Source organism: Microtus pennsylvanicus, chromosome 7, assembly GCF_037038515.1.
Source record: "Microtus pennsylvanicus isolate mMicPen1 chromosome 7, mMicPen1.hap1, whole genome shotgun sequence".
In the NCBI taxonomy this organism is placed as follows: domain Eukaryota; kingdom Metazoa; phylum Chordata; class Mammalia; order Rodentia; family Cricetidae; genus Microtus; species Microtus pennsylvanicus.
The window spans coordinates 72,047,312-72,066,044 of NC_134585.1; the positions used below are offsets into that span (position 1 = coordinate 72,047,312).

The 18,733-nt window shown below is 38.6% G+C and overlaps 2 protein-coding genes across 5 annotated transcripts in view; one reads left to right on the forward strand and one right to left on the reverse strand.

Annotated features, from left to right (window-relative positions):
- Positions 1-18,733, forward strand: part of Adgrl2 (adhesion G protein-coupled receptor L2) — a 612,895-nt gene that overhangs the window by 413,614 nt on the left and 180,548 nt on the right. The gene's annotated exons all lie outside the window — the stretch shown is intronic.
- The window catches only part of LOC142854805 (uncharacterized), a 35,677-nt gene that overhangs the window by 13,711 nt on the left and 3,233 nt on the right, over positions 1-18,733 (reverse strand). For 2 of the 4 annotated variants that reach the window (XR_012911372.1, XM_075981112.1), the window contains exons 2-3: positions 7,160-7,254; positions 5,951-6,115 (exon numbers count right to left, since the gene is read on the reverse strand). Coding sequence is in view for 1 of the 4 variants with exons in the window: in XM_075981112.1 (XP_075837227.1) it covers positions 5,954-6,115; positions 7,160-7,254 (257 nt within the window). In the remaining 3 variants the exon portion in view is untranslated. Of the gene's footprint in view, positions 1-4,237; positions 4,290-5,301; positions 5,432-5,950; positions 6,116-7,159; positions 7,255-8,042; positions 8,206-11,977; positions 12,064-18,733 lie in introns of those variants that run through there. The other 2 variants (XR_012911373.1, XR_012911371.1) reach the window with 2 other exon arrangements.

The window sequence follows — 18,733 nt, forward strand, 5'->3', positions numbered from 1 at the left end:
TCTTCCTTGGATGCATGAAGCCCCAGTTCTATCCCCAGCATTTCCTATAGGGATATGCATACTCCTGTAACCCCAGCATTATGCGTGTGAAAGAGGAGGGTAAAAATTTCTAGGCTATCTTTGTCTATATAGCAAGCATAAGGTGAGCATGGATTACATGAGGCCCTGTCTCAAAAAATAAATTATTAAAAAATCAACTCTTTATAAAATTTGAACTACAAGTGGCTTTTGTGATGAAAAAGTCTTATAATGCTTTTTCATTAATATACGTAAGTATATTAATTTACTTTTGGGGGGAGTATTTAAAATAAAGTTAATTCCTCTTTGATATAGTAATTGTTTTTTAAATTAAAAAAATCTAGGTGTGATTTTTACAAATTCAAGATAAGCTTAGTAAAGATTCATGAAATTAAAAGGAATAAACAAGAAAAAAGCTATTTTTCCAGTATCTAAGTATAACTGTTGTTAAAACTTTGATATATCTATTCCCTGTCTTTTTTGTGGCATATTATTTTTACTATTTCTCATAATTTCATTATATATATCACAAGTATACACATATATACTTAATGTCTAGGGCCTATGTAATGACGAATTAGTAGGCACAGTGGGGAAAATGTGATTTACAAATTGAGTAGGCAGTGGGTTCAAATTTAATTTTTTGTTTGTTTGTTTTTGTTTTTCGAGACTGGGTTACTTTGTAGCTTCGGAAACTGTCCTGGAACTCTCTCTGTAGGTCAGGCTGGCCTTGATCTCACAGAGATCTACCTGCCTCTGCTTCCTGAGTGTTGGGATTAAAGGCATGCACCACAGCTTCTGTAGCATTTATCACCTGGAATCTCTTGGTTCTTGTTTTGTATTCTTGAATATAAAAATATTTCTGAACCCTCTCCCCATGGCTGTTGTTAGCATTAATTAATGCAAAAAGGTTAATAGAGCATCTAGAATATAGTAAATCCTCAATTGTGGTTAAAATCATTTCACTATTGACATAAAAATGACAGAGTGTAACTGTTTCTCTGGTTAAAAATTCCCAACTCTTCCAGTTTTGTTTTTTTTTCCATAGGAGGTAGTTCAATTTCTTTATCATTCTGTGTCCTGGATCCTGGAGTTTTTCAGTCTTCCACTGGTAACTTTAAATGCTACTCCCAGAGCTGCACAAGGCAGTCTAATCGGCAGAAAACCGAGCTGGACTAACGACGACACCCTCCATTACTTTATGAACGCTCTAAATTTATCTCACAGTCTCAACTACTTCTGTTTTGTTGTTGCTTGCAACCATCACACCAGTGGCTCACTGCCAGGTGAGGCTCCTTTTTGTGCCCCCGGGAGGATTGTTGCTAAGTCACACAGCCTTCAAACCAAATTTAGGCGGTTGGTGTTTTAGTCCCAAGGCAGGCCCACACAATTACTCTAACCAAATTATATATTATTAAATTTTATGCATCTTTCAGTTGTTGAGAACATTTATATCCTGATTTTATAATCTAATGCACCACCTTCCTTTTTCTCATGTAACCTGTCTGTGACAGGCATGTCTCCTCATGCTTTATCTTTGTCCCTGATGACATGTTCACATGTTCACATGTTCACATTGTGACAGGCATGTCTCCTCATGCTTTATCTTTGTCCCTGATGACATGTTCACATGTTCACATGTTCACATTGTGACAGGCATGTCTCCTCATGCTTTATCTTTGTCCCTGATGACATGTTCACATGTTCACATTGTGACAGGCATGTCTCCTCATGCTTTATCTTTGTCCCTGATGACATGTTCACATGTTCAACATGTTCACATGTTCACATTGTGACAGGCATGTCTCCTCATGCTTTATCTCCGTCACTGAAGACATGTTCACATCAGACGAAGTGAAGGACAAAGGCCTCACTTCGCTGGAGTCTTCTCCAGGTAAACACTGGTTCCTTAGCAAGGAGACTGGGTGCAATTGCTCAACTAGTTATAAAAACACACTAGCAAACTATCCCTAAACCTGAACTTTTCTCTCACGAGGTTAGAAAGACTACAAATGCCTTGCCAAAATCTACACGTCTCCACCTATCACAAAGAAAAATTGTTTACTAACTCATCTAGGAAATGATATATAAAATAAAAAATAGATTATTCTTTTTTAGTGCAATTATTTTTTCTAGTAATATTTTCAATGATCACCAAGTCTCATATGTTTATAAATGTAATTTAGCTATTCTCCCTTAAACAACACTGTTGTCATAGATCTGAATCCTCAGGCTCTGCCTTTTTTCTCTTTTAACATAAGGAATACTCTTTCTTATGCCTCCTGACAATCCAGGGAACAATGAAAGCTTCCACCCCATCATTTAGAAGGTATCTGCTAATGATTCGCAAAGATCAAGACCTTGTGCAGTCTAGATACAAGGTGCCTCAAAGGTGGTGTGACAGTCTTTGTTGACTCCTTGTGGGAGGCTTTATCCTCTCTGAGGAGTGGATGATGGGAAGGAGGGAAATGTGTGGAGAGTGGGAGGAGGGGAGGGGGAACTGAGATTGGGATGTAAAATACGAAAAAAGATTGTTTAATTTTTTTTTTTTAAGAGAGAGACATGATGGCAGCTAGGCCAGGTATAGCCTAAGTTCTGTGCTGAGTCCTGTCCCTGACCCTTTTGGTTCACATGCTAGCTGTGCACTTCTGTAGCTGAATGCTTATGGGGAAGTAACTCAGTTCTAATGCAAGAGTCATGGGGTTAGTACGGTAATTAGAGCACAGAAGTACTTACTTTCAGTACTTGCTCTCATGTCAAGAATGCTCTCCATTGTCTATGTTCTTGGGGCTTTCATATATTTCTCTTTTCAGAAAGCTTGCCGAGCGATCTTGACTCTGTTCACTGCGCTCGTGTTTACTGAGTAGTACTTGGTACATGCAAGGCCCTACATATGCACCAGGGAAAACAGCAAAGTCCCTTTGCTTGTGGAGCTTACACTTCAATGCAGAACAAAAACATTTCAGTGTGTAAAATAGCAGCACCAGCAATTATGAGACTGAAAGTCAAAGGGCAAAAGATGTCAGGGAGAATGGTTTCCCAGGCGGGGGTCTATGTCCTCTGTAAGCTGAGATAAGAATGAACCAATGGCAAAGAAGCATTGAAGAATGGAAACCTTTTCTTTCTTTCTTTCTTTCTTTCTTTCTTTCTTTCTTTCTTTCTTTCTTTCTTTCTTTCTCTCTTTTTCTCTCATGAATGAATCTGTCCTCAACTTCAAAATCTGCGCTTGTTCCTTTGTGGCTGTCCTCCCTGATTCCATGTCATAAGATGGCATTCTTGTTTTTTTCCAGCATCTTCCAGAAGCCCCCAGCTCATGTCTTGCTGAGTGCTTATAGGTCCACACTACCCTCATCCACTCCCTCTTCCTCATATGTTCCCCCTCTTACAAATGCTGCTTGAGATTCAGAGCCTGTCAGCGAGTCCCCATGTGGCAAGCTGGCTTCTTTGGTTTCCTCCCCGTTTTCCTGCTCATTAGAACCATTTGTGTTTGCATAGGCAGAACACTGTTTAAATCAAACTCCGAGACCGCATGGCTGCTTTCCCCCAAGGTTCCAATCATTTCCATTTTACCTACTGGTTTCTGTCAGAATTGGGTCCTGAGTAAGAGTCTCCTGAATGCTTACTCTGCCTTCTGGGAAATGAAATTATCAGCAAGGCTGGTCAAGAAATTGTCAGTGCTTTGCTTTCCAAGGAACTCAAGTTTCTGCAGATACCTGGAGACTGAAATCCCCAATGCCAAGATGTGCTGCTGCTCTGTCAAGTTTGTGGTCTGTAGGAGAAAAGAATCCCAAGTCTCCTGGCCAGAAACTCTACAGTGCAGTCCCAAATTCCTATGGTGTCTCGGCTTGTCATTTCCAGTCACCTAGAATTTTCTCCAGTGTCTCTCCAGCCACGGGTCATTAGACTCAGAGTTTCCAACTAGCAAGGCCTATTTACCAACCTTCCAATCTGCTTGGCCTGATTATAATTAAAATAGAGGTCTAAAAATCAATTAATATTTATCCTATGTTGTAAAGTGCCAACAAGCAGGAGGTCCTGAGTCTGCTCCTTCTAACCTATGCAATGTTAGGCAGAGGCAGAAAGCAGCTTCTTTATTAACCAATGGTCTTCACAGTTTACAGAGGAAACTGTAATTCCACATCATGCAACAGAGTCAGGGATGGTGCCAGGCGCTCCTTTCCAGTGCTGGGGAGGCTGGGACGGGTAGATAGAGTCCTGGGGCTTGCTGGGAGTCAGGATACTATTGATAAGTCTGAGGTCAGAGAAAGATCCTGTCTCAACAAACAAGTAAAATTTGACATTGATCTCTGGTCTCCACATACAAACATGAACATGCACACTTACAAATTAAATTGTGTATGAGACCAAACCATATGACCAGGAAATCAAGACGTTTCCTTCTAGCCTTGATATTGACAGGGCAAGCTTGAAACAATAGGAAGTACTGGGATAGAGGGTTGCCTCTGTGGCTGACCAAGCCACACACTGGGCTTAGAGCCCTGTGACGAGGTGCTGAGGCATCATCTCCCAACTGAAGAGCCTTTGAGAAGGAAAGATCTGGAACCTCTATTTTTACAGATGAGAAAATTGTAGCCAGAAAAGGTTAATTGACTTGCCAAAGGTCTCACACACAGCTCGTTGGGGACAACACCACAGTTCACTACAACTGTAAGACAGCACCCTACCCCCTTCTTGGGCCGGTAAATTTCATCCACACCATATTATTCTCTATGAACAGCCTAGAGGGTTGTTTCCACTTCAGCGGCGTGGAAATCGGAATGCCTACCCTCCTACCTCACAAGGCCTGAGAAAACCGACTGAGAGAATAGGCATGTGGGGGGTGTATTATGATGGTGATCGTTTTAATAGTTTAACCTCTAGGTTTCTGTGGAGCTTTTCCTGTTCATTGAAGTGATTTGCATTTTAAATTCTACTCTCTGTATTGAAACATGTTTACCCTCTTTCAGATTCACAACAAATTGCAGGCTGCATCCTCTAGGTTTTGGCAATTCCTGAAACCAGGTGTTATTTTACTTCTCTTTGCATTTCTCAGGGGAGGCATGGCAATGCGCCTTCCTTTCAGACTTTACTTTTCTCATTTGTTCAGGGGATGATCATCCCTTTCTTTCACAGGTATGAAAACCTAAGCTAAGGACACTGTCATATCAGCGGCTGCTTTCCTTGACTTTTTTTTTCTTGTTTCCTTCCTCCCTCCAGTCTTCTTGATGGCAGACGGCATTTATTTATCTTTTATTCCTCGAGTCTATCGAGCCTAGCACTCACTAGCTGCACAGTATATTTGTTGAATGAATTATTCACCAAGGTGAAGAACACAGAGTGGGACCGAAGGTACAGCATTTTGTAGGTCAACGGGTTTCCACCTCTGAAGAGCAGATAAAGCCTCAGGAAGATGCTGAAAAAGCCGGAGAGGGGACGAGGATGAAGCAAGGCTGGCGTTGTCTCACAAACATAAACTTGTTTCTAATCGATAGATTAGGCTGCTATGGGATGCTGCTTTTGGAAGAGAAGCTTTTCTGAAAACTGAAATGAAGACATGTACCAGGATGGAATATACGCTTATCCAGTCTCAAAATGCAGTTTCTTATATTTTGTTTCTGGCTGGGAAAGTTAACTTCGCTATGCCACTTGACTTTCCGCAGTTTTCATAGAGCTGATGGGCAGCAGATACCCCACCAACACCTGCCATTTCCACAGTATCCTAGCCCAGTGTACAGGACTTGGATCCAGGCAGCGAGGTACAGCAGAAGCAGGTGCAAGCAGGCCCAACATACCTGGCTTGACTTTTCTCTGTGTCTGGTTCCCTCTGAGCCATACAACTGCCAAAGACTCTACTGCCAAGGCTGAAAAACACACTTAAAAAACAAACAAACAACAAAACTCTAGCTCACTATTCGGAAGAACTTACACTCACCATCTACACATTTCCATGTGATGATGGGAAACACACGGTCTCGCTGAGATCTAGAAGCAAGCTTCCAGGCCAGAACAACTTCTGTAGCAGGATTAGAAAGAGCAGGCAGAGCTCGAGCCAGGGGCCCCATGCTGGTCTCTCCCTTTTACATCCCAGCACTCCTGCCTTCCGAGGGAAAGATTAAATCAGGGTAAACAAGAATATGTTTAATAACGCATAACTGGTCCGCTTAGACTTGGGCACCAGTAGATGAAAACAGATGCATGTCCTAACCCACCAGCGAGCTCCTAGGGCATGCCAGCAGAAGGCCAGTCCTGATATCAAGGGACCTTCAAATGTCTGCCCAGCAACAGATACCTAAGTGATGCTGGCTAATGTTCCTCCCTTGTCCGTCCGCCCACTTTCATACCTGTTAAATCCGGTGGACACACACAGTGGGAACACCATGAAGAGGTGTCTCCAAGTAGCCCAAGAAACCCATCCCATTACTTTATTTCTACAACATGCCAGTGAGGACACTAGTTCTTTTTCTTTCTCCGCACCCCACTCTGCACCTTTATTTTTTTTTTTTTGGTTTGTTTTTATTTTTTGGAAAGAGGGTTTTTTTTTTTTTTTTGTCTTTCTTTTTCTTACCCTTAGTTGTCCTAGAACTAGTTCTGTAAACCAGGCTGACCACAGAACTTGCAGCTCTGCCTGCCTCAGCCTCCTGAGTGCTAGGATTCAAAGTAGAAGGCACTGTTTATTTTATAGTGCCAGAATTCATTTTATATCTACAGATCATGACTGGACTTTCAAAAATTAACTGAAATCGAGTTTCTGCATTTGGAACCCAGCTGTTGACGAATGATATATTTTAGTCATACCCAGCTGGCCTGAGATCTTTGTCTCCTGGGTTGATGGCTTTGTCTGGAAGAGAAGGTTATCCATGAATGATGCAACTCTGTCAGCTATCCAATAATAAGTGTGCCGCTGGAGCTGATGGAAGAAACCTGCAGCATTCCAAGGGGGCTGTTCGTTATCCTCCACCAAGACTGCGCAGAGACTATGATCCTCTTCCTCATAAGGATTTTATCAGTTGGGCAGTTAGAACACACAGCGTGCACAAGGCTCTTGGGGTCACACAGAGAGAGAGGCGGGGGGGGGGGGAGAAATGGGGACGAGAGAATGAATATATCTTAGAGCTGGGCATGACGGAACGAGGGTAGATACCTTTATTCCCAGCACTCCAGAGTTGGAGCAAGTTCCAGGGCAGCTTGGTCGAGATAGTAAGATGATCTTCAGCAAACACAGGAACAAACAAAAGCCTAAAATTAACATTAAGCAAATGTAAGTGAACTTGCACTTTATATTATGAGACTATTTTCAGATATTTTTTTAAATAGCTCCTTCTCAAGATCAATGAGAAAACTGATTAATAGTCCAGTTCATTTTTATTATGAAAAACAGCATCTGTGGTTTCTTTGAAAGGATGAACCAAACAACTCAGTGGTCGTGTTTCTAAAACTTCTGCAAAACAAAGTGATTTCAAATGTTATTTACCAAATCCTGACTAAACTGAACTGTAGCATTCAAATAAGAAATGAATAAAGAGGATTCAGCTAGGTGTAAGCTCATCAGTTTTTTTTTTTAAATTAAGAATCAAGAGAAGTATTTTATTCTGTTGAGGACTATAAACAATGGAAAATGTGTTTTTCCTTTGTTCTACATGAACATAGACCATACACTAAGCAACTGATGAAATCACTCGTTCAACTTTAAGAACTGACTTTTATCTTTTATATTTTAGTTTGTTGGATTAATAGGCATACGTTTGAAAAATTTAGAAAACAAACACTATAATTAATGGAAGTTTCATCTTATTAGTGTCATTTATCAGAGCTTTGTCTGATGACAAGAAATAAATATTTCTTTTCAGGCAGGGTCTTAATGAGTTAAAAAATAAAGCCTGTGTGTTGCTCTGTGCAAGAAAGTGAGAGACAGAAAGACAGGAAGGCAGGCAGGCATGCATGCACACTTGCTCACGCACACACACATGCACACACGCATGCACATGAGTGGATAGCTGAGAATAACTGTGGGTGTTGGTTCTCACCATCCTCTTTATTTGATCCTTGTCTCCTGTTTCTCAGCACTCTGGAGGACACACTAGCCCTCCAGTTTCTTTTCTCTGTAGACTAGGCTGGCCTTCTAGTTTCTTGTTTCCAATTCCCATGTCTCTGCTGAAGTTCAAGAATTATTGACGGGCTCTTCTGTACCTTGTTGTATAATGGTTTGAAGAATATGAATTCAGAATACAGTGGCTCAGTAAGAGTTTTTGTACATTAAGCCATCTCCCAAGTCCAGATTCCTCAATCTCTCTCTTGAACTAACTGTGTAGGCCAGGACAGCCTTGAACACTCCTTTATCTTCCTGCCTAAGCTTTCTGACCCCTGGGGTTCAGATATGAGCCATCAATCTTGGTCAGTTCACTCTAAACTTGGCCAACATATCCATAGACACCAATATCAGTTTCCAAACAGGGAGATATCTATAATGATTTCCACTTAATGGCATCTACCCAAAAATGAACAGGATAATTGTCCTAATAAAGTTGTAACAGTAAAGCTACTGGGTAATTCTTTAACAAAACAGTTGGCAGGTGTTCATGCACTCCGAAACAAAACGAAAGAAAATGCCAGATAATTGAAAGTTGGTAAAACTGTTTAAGAGAACAGTCTTCCAACAGGACTACAAAATACACATTTTTAGAAATTACATATTACCCACTATTTTGAAGTGTTATGAGGTATTTTGTGGGCCAGCATTGTGATTTGGCTCAGTGGGGAAGAGTTCACTTATTATATGTGAGATTTTTGGCTTAATCTTTAGGATCACTAAATTATATGTGTGTGTGTGTGTGTATATATATATATATATATATGTATATATAAGCATATATATAAGTATATATAAATAGGTATACATGTATATATACATATATATATATATAAAACAATGTAACTTACAGATACTTTTTAGAAAATGAGTGCATATTTCATAAAGATGAGCATATTCCATATAGATGTTTTTAATTTTTGCAATAATTCATGATGATCATGTTTCCCGATTTATACTTGGTTCAGTAACATTCCATGAGAAGTTGTGTTAATCTGTAGTCATACTAGAAATCTGTATGAGGAAATAGACACTATAAACTAAAATCAAGAGTAGCATCAGACAGGAAACACTCTGAACTGAAATGTTGAAAAACTCTTCATTCATTCGGGTTTTGTAGATTGTCTGGATCCTAAGCAAACACCCTCCTTTGAAAAGCATGTGTGGTGCTATCAATTACTTGTGGTTTTAAGTTCAAGCTTAGCTTGTTTGCCTTAAAACATGTTGTGTTTAGCTGTCTCTGCCATGAGTCTTACTCATTTGTTGAGCTATGGCTACCAAACACTGCAGCTTGTAATAATCCTTCGAAGGTTGTTTGCTTCTGTTTGTTGGTGGTTGGAAGTGTCTAATTTCTTTCATGTGTCCTCCTTTGGTGGAGCATAATTATGTGGTATGACATGAAGCAAAAATAATGAAAAATAGTATTTACTTCTGATAAACACAGAGGGAAACCGAACAGAGTCCAAGAACGAAAACAAAGCTTAAGAGAAGACATTAAAGGGTTGGGGGTGGGGGTAGCAGCCAGCCAGGAGAGGAGAGAGCCAGATACTGTGAACTTCAGCTAGTTGGTAAGCCGAAAGTTTCATAGTATGGACTGTGAGTGACAGATATGTGGATGTCACATGAACCCTCTGAGCACATTTACTGCTGTTCAGTACATTTCTTATGCAGTAACATGTAATTCACATGTTTGTTCAGAATATAGAATATTAATGTCCAGTGAAGCTTAAAGCTAAGGTGCTCAAAGGTCCCTGGAGGAAAAAAGGAAAAGGATAAAAAGAATGTGGGGAGCAAGTCAAGTTCTTGTGTGTTTATATGTGTACATATATATTTTCATGCATGTGTATATGTGTGCTTGTGTGTACTTATATAGATGTGTACTTGTTTGTGTGTGTGTGCATGTACTTGTGAATAGAGGCCAAAGGTCAATGTCAGTGCTCTCGATTTGTTCTGCATTTTACAGTTGAAGACAGTGCCTCCATGAACGTGAAGCTTGCCAATTTGGCTAAACTGGCTGGCCTTGCTAAAGTTTTTATAGGGATGCTTCCGTCTCTACCTCTCCGGCACCGGGACTATAAATGCATACTGTCATGCCAGCTTTTACACGCGGTCTGTGAGATCAACTCAGGCTCTCAGGCTTGCACAGCAAACACCTTACCTCCTTCCTAGCTCCCATACAGCCCTGTTGCTCTGACTTTGACTTCTCACAGAATAGACACATGGGTCAACATGCACTTCTTTTTTCTTTAATGCCATCATGAGAGAACATGAAACAATAGCAGAAACTGGATGAGTCATGGCAGGAGATGCTTTGCTAACCAGAGGAGGCAACAGGGTTTGTGGTAAATGCTATAAATCCATGCTTGCACATTTCTTTGCCAAACAAACAGAAAACATTAATAAAATTCCAGTTGGTTTGGCAGGACAAAAAAAATGGTTAAAAATGCATTTCTGGTTCATGGAAGTAAGGTTTGGGCTTTGACAACTTTGTGAGTCATAATGAGTTCTGATGGAAGTACCATACTCTTTAGCAGAATGTACAATTTGTCAAGGATGTTTTGTCTTAAAAGAAAACTTGGGGTTTGGGGTTAGAAACAAAAAATTGCATTGAACCTAGTGGTCTGAGGTTCTCCTCTGTCACAACAGTGACTGGGACAGGAAGGGTACAAGGGAGAATAACTGATCTATGCCAAATAGCACAGCCACCCCTATTTCAACTTTGGGGAACGCAGGGTTACAAATGCCAATAAATACTCTCTTAGTTCTGAGACTTCCCATGTTCTCAACATACACACACACAGACACACACACACACACACACACACACACACACACACGTATGCATATAAACAATAAGTTCTAGAAACTAGAAAACCCCTTCAACAAATTGGTTGTGATAGTATCTACTAAAGAGAATGTACACATTTAAGTACAACATTTTTAGTAAGTTAAGTTTTGGAAATTACTCAGATTTTGATTGCAATCACTAATATGTGAAAATTTACAAATAGCTCACAAAAATATTTCAGTGAACTAACTAAAACAAGCTATTTAAATATTTCCTTCCACTTGCTAATAAGTAACCATGGTATGTATAGTTACCATGCATGGTGATAAATATATTCTTGCAAGATTTCTAGGTGATTTTACTTCTAATGTTTTAAATCTGGACCAAGTAACCTCGAAGCTGACCTAAAAGTGTACAGAGGTAAATCCACAAAGACAGCATCTTGACTCCCATTTATTCCATGAGCAACTGCAGCTGCCGAGGACTGCGGAAGCCTCTGTTCTTCAGAAGGCTTCTGAGAACAGGTGACGTGTTTCCAAATTACCTCAGTGGTTGGTACACATCATGCTATTCTGAATTACTGTAATCCTGCTACTTCCGATGTCATGTAAAGTTTAGAGGCAATACTTGTGGGCTGGCTGAGGATGGGGCTCAGGAAAGAGTGCTGGTCCAGGACACAGAGGGGCTCCTGGGGACCATCCCGGGATGCCGGCAAGAAGGTGGCCAATGAGTTCCAAGAAGGGGTTTCTTTATTACTTTCTCTTTCCTTCTTCTTAATCTAAAAATTTAGAGTTAAAACGTAAGACTTCTTTAGACTATTGTCTCCCAAGGTGTCACAGCCCTGCATTGTTAGGTCCAGGCTCTTTTACAATTGTATCAATTTGCTGTCTTCTTGCTGTGAAATGACAAATGTCACAGGTGGGCTTTACGTAAGTGAGAGACAGGCACTTGAAAGGTTTACCAAATGCCACAAAAACACAATGCAATTCTATGTGTAAAATTAAGACCTCTCTGCAAGTGAAACCCCACAGAATGTGTTGCGAGGCGTGTGCTACAAAACGGAAATGAAAACTAAATGAACTCACCCTAAACCAGGGCAACAGGGAGAGGAGTGCCCTACAGGAAAAATAATAAACACAAACCAGCAGACAAAGTTTCCCAAAGCAGGGACCTAGCAGGCAAAAGAAAAAAAAATTAGTTTGGCAATGGAGAGACTTAAATAAAAGCTAACTTTCTTGAATGTTTAAAGTTAAAAGTGATAAGAATCTGTCATAAATTTTGTAACTTTGCCAAATTATCATAGGATTATTAACTGTTTGCTTTATTTGTGAAAGTTAAAACACACACATCTTCAGAGGAAAAAGAACAAGATTTAGTTGAGAAAAAATGTTTAAGGAGCCGTGAAGAAATAGTGAACAGTGAAAATTTCTGAATGGCATGCCTTGCCTGTCGAGCATATTCAGGGAATCCTCATGTCCCTTGGCTTTGTGGACTGGTCACACGGTGACTGGTGTCTGCTCCTACCTCTCCTCCAGGCATAGCGGTTTGTTCTGACAACTTTTTTCTCTGGGGGGGGGGGATGTTTGCCACTCTCAGTAGCGCCAACAGCAGCACACCGAGGAAAACACTTTTCTATGACGGCTCAATAATTGCCTTTATTATCCTTATGTGTTGAAAATTATGTCAGATTACAATTTCAGTGAAAATACAAAATTGAAAATGAATATAGAAAACAATGTGTAAGTTTCTCTGACATGAAATCACCGGGTATTGCCAAATGCAGCACAAATGGCCCTCTAACAGGGGCCCTGTGTCAGCACTGGGTGATCAAAGCCCTCCTAGGTGGCTGCTACACCAAGTCACCCTGGTGATGTCAAGGACAGGGCATCTGAATCCTGCCCTGTAATTTCTTGGTGATATTGTGCTAGAACACAAATCTTTCGATATGGATATACACATACACATGTTCACATATATATTTTACAGAATTTAAATAATTCATCCAAATAAATTATTTAAATGATTTAAAAATTCCTTTGTCAAACAGATTAATGGAACCTTGTTATTCAAAAGATAAATCATTTTATATGAAGTGGCAAAGATTTCAAGGGCTAATAAAGGTTTTATGAGAGATAAACTTTTAATGAATTAATATTTTGCATGCACTTATTTTCCATACACACACATATAGACATATATGCTTATATTGATATTTGTATGAGCATTTTCTGACTGATTTTTTTTTCTAAAAAGGGAAATAGAGTTCACATTTCTTAAAACAGAGTGTTCTTCTAGATTTGGGGCGTAGGAACTGATTGCTGCAACTCGCCAAGTGAACTGTTAAATAGAGCTATAAATGTTATTTGTATAAGAGATAACATAGGCTGGAATTCTTTTCTCTGCTTGTAGTTTATATGACTCCAGCAATCATTACTCAGGAATAGTTTTATTCACGTCATTGTTTATGTTTCAGGTTTATCAGGCCTACAGGACTTTCTTCTGAACAGTCTAAATCAGAATAATATTTTTCTCTAGAAAATCATGAACTAGTATTTGTACAACATGGCCCCAAAACCTTGAGAACAATTTTAAGGATTTTTCTGAAGTTCAGTGCACATTCTTCAGCTCAATTTTGGCATAGTTTCAATCTGAGAGTCCACTGAAATTCAACTGGTTTATTTTATAATTAAAAAGAAGGAAATCATAGTTACAAAAATATATAATATATGGCAGTCTTGCTTATTATAGAAACATCCATAAAGAAAGAAACATGTTCTAACTTTTTCTCATTACCCCGACGGGAATTGCATCTTTAATCACACAAAGCACAACTGCTTTCTAATTTTGTTTAAAGGGTTCCAGTACTTACAAAAACCAGATCAGGTTATTATAAATCTAGTGCAAATTAGAGTCACCAGCGTTCCGTCAGCCTTATGTAAGGGTTCTATGTATATCATAAATTTAATGGTATATTAAGATACGCATCTGTTTCAGTTTTGTAGATGTTAATAATCTCACTATAGATTATCTAAACATTTCTTTCATTAACTGGGAAATTTAAAGATAAACTTGCTTCTGTTGTAAGAGACAATATTTTATAGATGATTTTTGAAAACCTATAAATTTATTCAAGTAGAGATAGTTCTCTAAATATTTAATTCATTATATATTTTTGACATTACATAATTTCTTTCTGTACATAAGCATATGCTATCCTTGCGATCTTGAATCTGTACCTTCATAAAATAACTTGGCATTCATATGTGTATATGTGTACTTATAGGCATAAACTTTAAAATCATTTTACAATAGGGAATTAGAGAGAAAGTACACATTAAATAATGGCATGGGAATGTCAAAATTCACTATTTCAGGTATTTTGTGAATTCTTTATTTGACTACACAAAGATTTATTTACTGTATGACTACACACAGAGAAACACACCAAAGCATCCCAAGGAGTCTCCTTGGGATTCATATTATTTAAGAATAAGTCTCAATCGTAGATTCCTTGTCCATTTACATTTTATAGTTGGTGTTTGTGTTCAGCCTCTCTCTGATTTTATTTTTAAAAAGCTTTTTTTTTTCACTATATCTATCACCTTTATCCTCGAGGTTTGTCACTTCAACTACAACAGTAACTCAGCATCATAATGAATCATTGTGCTTCAATTACCATTAGATAACAAACAGGAAATTAGTTTTTCTTGCAGTGCATTTCATATTGTCTGAACAATTTAAAATACACGAATCCATTTGCACCATTAATTCAAGTATTAAAGACATAGTAGTAATTAAATTGGTGCCATAATTATATCTCCATTGTGAAGGTGGGGAGAATCTTGGCACGCTAATAATCCGTTTTAGTTCTGTTGCGATCTGGATTTCAGTAGGAAGGACAATTGAATTAAAGGGTAGATAATTCAGAGAAACACACAAAAGTGTCCCAAGAATAGTTATCCAGGCAACAGTGCCGCAGTGTCTTTTTAATGTACTGTGGCCGCACGGGTTATAATAGTGATTTATTTTTAACCTAAAGCAAAAAATATTTTGTGATTTTTAAAAATACTTAGAAATATTTACACACACAAAAATCTCATCATTATCACACCATTTCAGGAATCCTTTGAGAAACAAATGATTTTAATATGATTCCAAATTTGAATATTCGTCTTAAAGAATAATTAGTTCCATTTTAGCATATTTTTATGTATTGCAAGAGCACGTGCTGATGATGTCATTGTGTGGTCTTGGGCCAAGGAGATGAACTGGGAAGATTTACGGCAACGTGAAAACTCAATGGACTGATTTAAATCATTGTGGGAAGGGGGCATTTTAATATCTTATCAAGAAAGTATATAATATTATCAAGAATCTCTGCAGCCTTTTACTTGGCAAATCGCTATGCTGGTTCTCACATGTTCAAAATTGTTTTTACCAAAATAGATAAAACAAATAAGTATCTTCAAAAATAAAATGGTGGTGGCATTGTAGTTCAGCTGGGAGAGTGTCTGCCTAGGAGAACCTAAGAAGCCTTGGGTCTCCCCCCCCTTCCCCCCGCATTGCAGAAACTGGGCATGAAGGTATACACAGTTAATTCTGCATGTAGGAATTAGAAAGAAGGATCAGAAGTTTTGAGGCTACCCTCGGCTACATATTCAGTTAGAGGCTGACCTGGGCTCTATGACATCCTGTCTCAAAAAAAAATAGAGTTAAAAAATAACTTAGTTATATTAATAAGGAAATACAACAGTGAAAAAGTCAGTAAGAGTTAAAGGGTGCAGTTAGAGCAACCAGCAGAGCCAAAGTGAGGAGCCTCACGCTTTACAACTTTAAACCATGAAGTAGTTTTAAAAAATGAGGTGCATCTTATTTACTTATTTATTTAAATATTAAGACTGTATATGACAACTGCCTTATGCTGTACACCTATGAGAACTTAGTTTTAATCCGAAAACATCAGAAAATGATAGAATGATACTTCTGACTTTCTAGAACTCACAGGGCTCGTCTGTGAGTTTGTGTTCAGACTCTTAGAGCCTTTAGCAATTTCGGTCATCCTGCAGTGGGCCGCGATGACAATAGACAGAATCATATTCCCAGGGCCATGGAAAATACCATTGTGAGGAGTCTGTGAGGCTGCTGTTCAGCATGGAGCCGCCGACACCGTTAACATCTCTTTGCTTTTGTTCTGCACTCAAGTGATGTATGTATCATGATTTACCAGGAGAGACACATGCAAAGACTTTTTATCTTGGTTTAATTTTAACAATTTTTAAAGAAATTTCATCTTTGTGGTTGACAGTGGTGAGGTTTCTATGCACTAAAAAGAATGGAGAAGGTTCATTTCTAAACACACACGTTAACAAGGAAAAAGTGCTTGCAGATACGTATCACGAACAAAATAATGACGGGAAGTTAGGACAGAGTCTGGAGAAGCAGCGTACTTCTCTGTCTTTGTTTGACAGAAGCATTGATAGAGGAAGATCTATAAGACCCAATTAGAGAAAATCCTCATGGTGCAGAGATTAGCAAGAGTTATGGGAACAATCTATGGAAAAGAAAGACTTTGACTTATGAGAAACTCAGTGGAACAATGATTATAAGGGATATCATTTTTAATTTGCTTGCTTTCAAGTGTCATAATTGTAATAGTATAAAATTTTTATAATCCTTTAGAGATAGTTATGCATATTTAAACATTTGAGTGTATAGAAAAACTCATACAGCTACTTATATGGGTGGATATTTTCTAAAAGTATTAATTATAAAATGATGGCCTTAAAATGCATATGATTATATATTCTGAATAATATCATTAAGTCTAGTACACCATAATCATATTTATATTATGCTTTTCACTTTCCTAAATTTTGAGGCTGTACTGCCTCCTTTTAGGTAAGGTTTGGCCTTCTTGGACAGAATTTACTGAGCCTAAGAGTTGAGAGAATAATTAAAAACGTATTGGCTTGCCAAATGTTTTCATATGTTTCTGGTCTCATGGAAAATGAGTTTTGATTTCATTTTAGCTCCATGCATGGCAAAGCAAGAAAGAAAAAGAAAAGAAAAAGGAAACAAAACAGGAGAAAAGAAACAAAGAAAGAAAAAGGGAGGAAGGAAGAAAGAAAGAAAAGAAAACAAAGCCACCACAATTTCCAACCAGTTCTGGTTAGACATGTGACTCACACTGCACTGGACGGCTCTAGAACATTCTGCCAGGGGACTTTCTAGAAGAGGAAGACATTTCCCCACCAAGTATCAAATTGTAGTGGTCAAGAAAAGAGCACCAAGTTCAAGTTAGGCTATAATCTAACTAATTCCATTCTTAGTTTTGAACTAGAAAGTGGAGTAGTTTTACACACCTTTTGTTTGTTTGCTTTTTGTTCTGTTTTTGAGAAAAGATAGCTAAGTAAGTCAACTATGTAGCTCTGGGTGTCCTGGAACTCATTCTATAGACCAGGGTGGCCTTGAACTCACAAAGATCTACCTGTCTCTGCCTCCCAAGAGCTGGGATTAAAGATGTGCGCCACGATGCCCAGTTTATTCCATAGCTTTTGTGATGTCTCAGGTTAAATTGTATTCTTTATGAGCGTCCCAGACTTCCTTCTGAGATAGTTCTCTTCACTGTTTTGCTACAGCCATGATGTTGTTACAAACACAGTCAAGCCCTAGCATCTCCTCTCCATTGCAACTTTGTATGGCCTTTTTAAGACTTGGTTTATTTATTTATTTATTTTTTTTTTTTTTTGGTTTTTCGAGACAGGGTTTCTCTGTGGTTTTGGAGCCGGTCCTGGAACTAGCTCTTGTAGGCCAGGCTGGTCTCGAACTCACAGAGATCCGCCTGCCTCTGCCTCCCAAGTGCTGGGATTAAAGGCGTGCGCCACCACTGCCCAGCTAAGACTTGGTTTATTTATACTCAAGTTTTCTCCAGCAGGGCAATGAAGAAGCTACCAGCTGGATTTACTGTTTTATACCAATCCCAGCACTTTGCCACTCTGTCCCTTCCTGTGTTTCTCCACTAACTTGTTACCTAAACTGTCACTATTCAGACTGTATTTTGACAAATATCTGATCGTTTTCCTTGTAAACAAAGGTACATGGATGGCAAACAACTCTGAAAATTAATGTGATTTCAGTCTCAGAAATACATAAGCCTATTGAATGAAATAATTTCTACTTTCTAGAAGTTGCTAAAATTAAAAACATGCATTTCTGCAGTTGGGAAAACATGTATGGTAAAAATGTTTGAAGCCCACCAATCTCTCTAACCACATAAGCTAATGAGTTCCTTCTGTTTTCTTTGAATGAAATCACCATGAGTGGTTAGATGTTGATTTAACATAAAACAAATGGAAATGGGTGTTTCTTCTGTCCTTTGTAGAATTTATTTAAAAAAAAAAAACAATTAGCAAGTATGATGAAGAAGTCAATGGTTTTGCCATTACTGAAATAATAATACCAATTGAGTGACTGTGTCCAGTTCATTGGCTTATAGGAACAAATAACATATTCCAGTTGTCCTGACGGTGTTCACATCTGTAGACACTCTTTAGCAACTCCGTTCATTTTTTTTCTCCTTCTGCTACCATCACACCTGTATTGCTGTAGGTTGTGCTTTGAATTGTCATGACGTGTCAGGTAAGCTATATTTTCTGGATGTGGACAGGCTCTGTGGAGTGTATCACATTACTGTTCCTTCTCAGTGTCAGGTCTGTGGCTAACAGCTTAATCTTGAACATTTAAACTGAATTGATTGGGCTGCCAATCCTTTTTGTATACCTATACAGAAAGTGGAACTATTAGGATATATAAATAATACAGAAATAAAGAGTTCTTAATAT